At 56.0% G+C, this 6546-nt stretch overlaps 1 protein-coding gene across 1 annotated transcript; it reads right to left on the bottom strand.

The window, feature by feature from the left end:
- Window positions 1-425: 425 nt before the first annotated feature.
- On the bottom strand, window positions 426-3953 carry LOC104075592 (the record flags this gene model as incomplete). Its single annotated transcript, XM_009576147.1, has 3 exons — window positions 3857-3953; window positions 2097-2339; window positions 426-716 (listed from the first exon to the last, which is right to left on the bottom strand). Coding segments are annotated over exons 1-3 (631 nt in total), but the record flags the coding sequence as incomplete, so codon positions are not given.
- Between the last annotated feature and the right edge of the window lie 2593 nt (window positions 3954-6546).

Below are 6546 nucleotides of genomic sequence, written 5' to 3'. Positions count from 1 at the left end.
GGGCGGGCACCGAGCCACAGCTTCTCTGGTTTGTCCGGCACTGGAAGCACAGGAGACGGGGTCATGCATGGGGCCGGTGAGGAGGGATGATCCCAGAGCAGGGTGCAGGCAGCTCTGGCCCAGGGGACAGGCTGCAAATGGGCTCCCCAAGCAGAGTTTGTCCCCTAGAAAGGATGCATATGCCACGGCAGCAGCAGGAGCAACAACAGTGTGGTGAGGAGGGGCAGAGTGAGGGCTGTGCTCAGGGTCCTGCACAGCCCCTTTCCCAGAGCCCCACAGGCTCCAAGCAGCCCCAAACCCAGGACCATCACTGCAGGGAGCAGATGATCAGGCTGAGCTGCTGGGTAAGGGGGACATTTATCCACCTCCCCTACCTGTGACACAGCCCAGGACTGTCCCTTCCCTCTATACTTGTGTGCACCCACCTGTTTCCTCTGTCCTGATCAACCATGTGAAAAGGATCGTGCTGGAGGGCAGGGAGATGGTGACACTGTAGTCAGTGAAGGGCTGCAGAGGGGGACAGGTAAATGTTCCCTCCTGGCCATGTAGCCTCTCCTCTCCCTTCACTTCTTCAGCCTCACAGGGAGGAGCGGAAGGCCCTGCCAGCCGGCACCTGGCCTGCATGCTCTGGCAGGCATCAGGGAGCCTGCAGGTCCAGTTCAGTTTGATGCTGGTGCTGGAAATCTCCAAGGTCCCGGGGACAACCTGGAGGACCTCTGTGAAGGAAACATTGCATCACTTCCCTTCCTTCCCCTCCCAGCCTTGCAAGGATGCTGTGGTCAGACAGCCCTGCTCCCCACCCAGCTGAGTGGGAGAGAAAGCAAGAGGCTGAAACTGTTTATTCCAGCCCTCCGGTAGGGGAGCATGAGGAGTCTGGACAGGAATGAATGTGGGTGAATATGTGGACTACTATTGCTCAAGGCCTTTTTCCCCACCCAATCAAAACCGAGGTGTCTGTGAGTCCCAGCATCTCTACAGTCCAATAGACGCAGCTCTTGGAAAGACCTAGCTTTTCCTGCTCTGCACAGACCCCAGGAGAAGGGTTCATTTTCCCTGGCAGTATAGTGAGAGATAGAGCTCTACGACACCATGTGGAGTACCCTTCCTACACCACATCCCCGGGAAGGGGATGAGGGGAAAAAGGGCCCCGCACTGCTTCCCCCAGGCCTCCCAGGAAATGCCAGGAGGAGCAGGGACTGGGACACCCACGAGGGGCTCATACTATGCACAAAGCTTTGCACTGCGCCCATAGTGACTGATGGACCAGCACTTGACCCTAGTGCCTTGTGGCGTTGTCTGAGAAGCCAGGGCTATTTCATGCCTTAGGAATCTGCCACGTGAAGTCAGCAAAGCACCTAAAGGTACCAGGTGGGACACCCTGAAAGCTTGGGCCGTATATGGAACTGTCCCCGGTGGGGGGGGTCATAAGAGAAGAGTCCCCTTCCCCTCCCACAGACCTCCCCACACTACCCATGCTCACAGCTGCCTGCAGGAAACCAGCCCTGAGTCCTCCTACACTCTGGCCCGGGTCTCAGGGCACTCGGTCAGCTGGGGACCCGCAGAGGGCTATTGTTTTCAAAACTTCAGGGACTTCTCACCAGGTTCCCAAATCAGCCCACTATTGCCTTGTTCTCCCTTGGAGAGGACCTCAGTGCCCCCAGCTGTGAGAAGACGGTGCCAAGCCTGTGCCCACCATGACACAGAGCCTGGAGGGCACCAGCCTACGGGGAGCAAGCTGGGATATAGCTGCACAGTCTGAGAGGACACAGGCAGCAGAGCCCTCTGATCCTCCTGCCCCAACCGTGATGCCATACAGACCACAAACCCCACCACATATAGCTCTCCCATGCTTCTCTCCTTCGTGCACATGCTGTTGCCAGACGTCTTCAGGGAGACTGTTGTTGCCCGCACTTTCAGCAAGAACTTCCCACCCACTGGTGAATCTCAGGCTGAACTCAGGGCAGACTCAGGGACTGCCTCGATAGTGCCTTCAGCAGCACCTACCATTTCCCCAGGCAGGCAGAGAGCCTGAAACCTTCTGTGCACACACAGCCTCGGCGGGGGGCAGCCAGGAGAGCTCCTGATGCCTCCCTTACCGATGCACTCCACGTTGGACCGAATGCGGATCCAGTCACCTCTGCTGTCCCTTCCACGCCAAACTGCTCTGTGTACAGGTTTCCCATGGCTGATGGACTGGACTTCCCTTGCACATTTGACACGGGTGAAGGATGGCTGGAAACCCTCAGGGCAGCTCAGCATCACTTCGTCGTTCTTCTTGTAATTCTCCTGGTCTGGTGCCAGCTGGAGTCTTGTGTCCCACTGGGGCCTTTGGCATGTTTCTGGCAGAGGTGAAAGTGGGTGTTAGATGGAGTGGGAGGTGATGAGGTGTGGCAGGGGTGGATGGTGGGAGAGAAATCCCCAGCAATTGCTGGGGGATCTCCAGCCACTGAAGGGAGAGGGAAGGTGACATATCCATCTGCCAGGATGTGACCCGCAGGCAAGGCTTGTTGGGAGGGGGCTCTCCTTGTGCACCCGAAGCATGAATGATCGCTCATCCATGAACCTCCCCATCACTCTTGCGTCCAGGGACACTATATTCCCTCCTCCACAGCCCACAGCAGGGAGTTTCCCAGGACAATCCTCCCTGCACTAGGAGACCCCCTCCAGCCAGTCATTCAAACACGTCACCCACCCAAGGCTGCCCTTGATGGGCCACGGTCCACCAGCCCTGCTGGACTTAGTGCATGTCTCTCCAGCTGCGGCTCATCCCTCCCACAGGGATCAGAGATGCCCCTGTTACACTCCTGGGGTAATCAATCCTTCGGCTACCCTCCTCGTTCCCCACGCCACCATGCAGTGGGACATAGGGATGGTCAATGCCTTCTCCATTCACATCCCCTGCTTTACCACAGCCCTGCCCCTTTTACCTGCCACAAGCCCTGCTCCCTCCTCCACATCCACTCCTCACCACATTCACCATCCTCTGGGTTGAGTGGGCACAGCCTGTCCCAGCAGTTTGCTGAGTGCTGCCGGGGGTGGGGGGAGGAGGAGGGGGAAGCTTTGTGGCAACAATTCCTAAAGGCAGGGGTGCTGGCACCTGGAAAGGAGCACTTCCCTGTTCCAGCTTCTGCAAGGGTCTCTGGGAGGCTTCAAAGTGCTTAAAATACAAACTTTCTTCTCCCAAAGGGGCAGAGAAGGGATCTCACAAGGTTCAGACCATCTTCTGAGCAGCCACAAAGAAGTTCAGACATGCTGGTGAACAAGCCACTTACGGTCAGGCTTTGCTCTCAAACAACCCTGATTACAGAAGGCAAGAGATGCCCAGCTGAGCACCGCAACCAGCAGCTGTGTCCCACTGACACACAGCCGCGACCTGCCCCACTCACAGGCACCCAGCTGCTCCCCAGGCCCATCCAGCTGGCAAAGCGGCAGCAAGTTCCCTTTTGCTCTGCTCTCAGCAGGCACAGTGTCCCTCGGGCACACCTGGGGATAGGATGTGTACAGAAAGTGGTAGCCCTGCTCCCTGAAGACCTTTCCCCTGATTCACAATGCACAAATTTATGCCTGATTCATGCCTGCAGCCTCCAGGGAACGATTGGCAAACTGGCTCAGTGCAGGGCATGACCCATCCTGACTATCCAGCCCAATCCCGTCCTTCCCACAGCACTCCCAGTACACCACACCATAGCTCCTGCCCCTCGGGGTGTCTCAGAGACAGCAGGCGCCTCAGCTGACGCAGCCCTCAGGGGTCCGCCTGGGCTCCAGCCCAGGGCTGCATGCAGTAAAGTTGCACATCAAACTTGCAGGGGGAGGAGCAGCAAAATGTCTCCAGGGGAGAGGAGGAACCGCTTCTTACCTGTTTCCGAGGGCACTCCTTGGACCTTGGGATCAGGTTCTTCCTGGCCCTGTGCTGCCAGCAGGAGAAAGCTCAGAGCCAGCAACTGCAGGGCCATGCTAGCATGAAGTCCCCAGGCAGGACTGAAATCTCAGCCCCGCTCGCTGCCTCTGAGCCTGGGCATCTGTAACTGACTGCAAGACTTGCAACCACAGGAAGGAAACAGATACATGGGGAAATCTCACGAGATACAGGAGGCTTCCTCTTTGGGGAGGGAACCTCCCTTCAGTGCCATGCTGCTGCCTTTTGCTGCCTTTTTTCCCCAGGGGCATTCTGGGGCTGGTACTCAACAGAAGAATCCCTGCACCAGGATCCCAGCGTTTCTCCTCAAAACCCTCCTAGTTACCAGAATGCATTCAAGAAGCACTGCTCCTATTTCTGAGGCAATATCCATGTGCTTCCCTACGCCACTGCATGGGTTTTAGAGCTGTGATGAGTCACTGTATTTGCACTCAACGATTACAGGAGGTGGAGGACCTTTGAGAAAGCACATAAAGAGCTGGCAAGAAGCAGGGATAGCAATAGGGATGCGAACTGCAAGGAGTACCTCAAGGCCTGAAGCTGTCCTTGGCCCTTCTGAAAGACACACTCAGCCCACACCCTCTCTCATCCTTCCCTGCTCCTCCGCCCAAAGCTGCCTCCTCCTCCTCCCCCTCAGCCTGGAATCACTCTCCTCTGTCCCCAAGTGTGCAGACCACCCTGCCCTCCAGTGCCAGCTGAGTGCCTGAGGAAACCCTCAGAGCTACTAAACCATCCCCCATGCTCCTCAGCAGCTCCTGCTTTTCTCTTCCTCTAGAACCTCCCATGGACCCGCCTGGGATGTCTCAGATCCCAGAGGGCTGGGTTATCAGACACAGGGGCTATGGAGGAGCAAAGATCATGCTTGACTCTCAGCTTTGCCCGTGGCACATGCACAGGACACACTCCTGCCCAAGACATACTGGGAGGAGCACCACTACTCACTGGTTCCCAACACTTACCCCATCCAAACGCACATCAGAGCTGCCCAGCACAGCCCTGGAGGCCTGGGGAGGCTGTCAGCCAAGCTCCAGGTCACAGCAGCCCTGCTCATGGCCTCCCCTCAACAAGGTGCAGTTAGCTCAGCACCCCACAGGGAACTTGACCCCACAAGGGTAATGAGGGGACCCCAGGCAGGAGCGGGGCGGGGGGAGAGGGGTCGGGCAGCCCCCTCCAAAATATGAGCCTTTATTGGTTGTCCGGACAGAGCAGGCAGAGTCATGAGGCCGACAGCCCAGGCTTTGACTGGGTATGGGGATAGGGAGTGGGGAGCTGGGCAACTCAGGAGGAGGCAGGAGCACAAACCAACCACCCGTTTCCCCATATACCAACCCTGCGCATTCCCCTTTCTCAACCAGCAGCAGCCACACAAGGTTAAGCTCCCTATTCCCTTCTCTGCCCAATACCCACCGAGAGCAGCTCCACTGAGGCATGCAGGTCACACCAACGAGAGCCCATGGGAAGGAGATGCTTTTGTCCCAGGCGCCAGTTGCAGGTACCACAATGATGGTCAGACAGCTCATCCAGAGCACTGGAGGACTGTCAAAACATGTCTTTACTGGCATAAGCAGGTCATCTCAGGCTATGTGGTAAATTAGAGACATATGGGTGTGATGGATGGACTGTTAGATGGATAAGGAATTGGCTGGATGGCTGCGTCCAAAGAGTTACAGTCAATGGCTCAATGTCCAAGTGGAAACCAGTAATGAGTGATATCCCTCAAAGGTCCGTACTAGGACCAATGCTATTTAGTGTCTTCATCAATGGCACAGAGAGTGGGATTGAATGCACCTTCAGCAAGTTTGCAGGTGACACCAAGCTGAGTGGTGCAATTGATTCGCTTGAGGGAGGGGATGCCATCCAGAGGGACCTTGACAGGCTCGAGAAGTGTGGCCACATGAACCTCATAAAATTCAACAAGGCCAAGCGTAAGGTGCCATGCTTGGGTCGGGGCAATCCCCAAAACCAATATAGACTGGGGGATGAAGGGATTGAGAGCAGCCCTGCCAAGAAGGACTTGGGGGTACCAGTGGATGAAAAATTGGATATGAGCCGACAACATGCATTCACAGCCCAGAAAGCCAGTCGTATCCTGGGCTGCATCAAAAGAAGCGTGGCCAGCAGGGAAGGAGGTGATTCTGACCCTCTACTCCATTCTTATGAGACCCCTCCTGGAGTACTGCGTCCAGCTCTGGGGTCCCCAGAGGATGTGGACCTATTAGAGTGGGTCCAGAGGAGGGCCATGAAAATTATCTGAGGGATGATCAGAGGGCTGGAGCACCTCTCCTATGAGGAAAGTCTGAGAGAGTTGGGGTTGTTCAGCCTGGAGAAGAGAAGGCTCTGGGGAGACTCTTGCAGTCTTTCAATACTTAAAGGGTGCTTAAAAGATAGCTGGAAAGAGACTTTTTACAAAGGCCTGTAGTGACAGGACAAGGGGCAATGGTTTTAAACAGAAGGAGGGTGAATTTAGATTTGACAGAAGGAAGAAGTTTTTTACAATGAAGGTGGTGAGACACTGGAACAAGTTGCCGAGAGAGGTTGTAGATGTCCCATCACTGTGTTCAAATGCAGGTTGGATGGGATTTTGAGCACTGATGTAGTGAAAGGGGCCCCTGCCCATAACAGGGGGGTTG

The sequence above is a fragment of the Fulmarus glacialis genome, unplaced genomic scaffold, assembly GCF_000690835.1.
Source record: "Fulmarus glacialis isolate BGI_N327 unplaced genomic scaffold, ASM69083v1 scaffold14884, whole genome shotgun sequence".
Classification (NCBI taxonomy): Eukaryota; Metazoa; Chordata; class Aves; order Procellariiformes; family Procellariidae; genus Fulmarus; species Fulmarus glacialis.
Note: the sequence above shows the minus strand (reverse complement) of the source record. Positions and strands in the feature narration are given on the sequence as shown.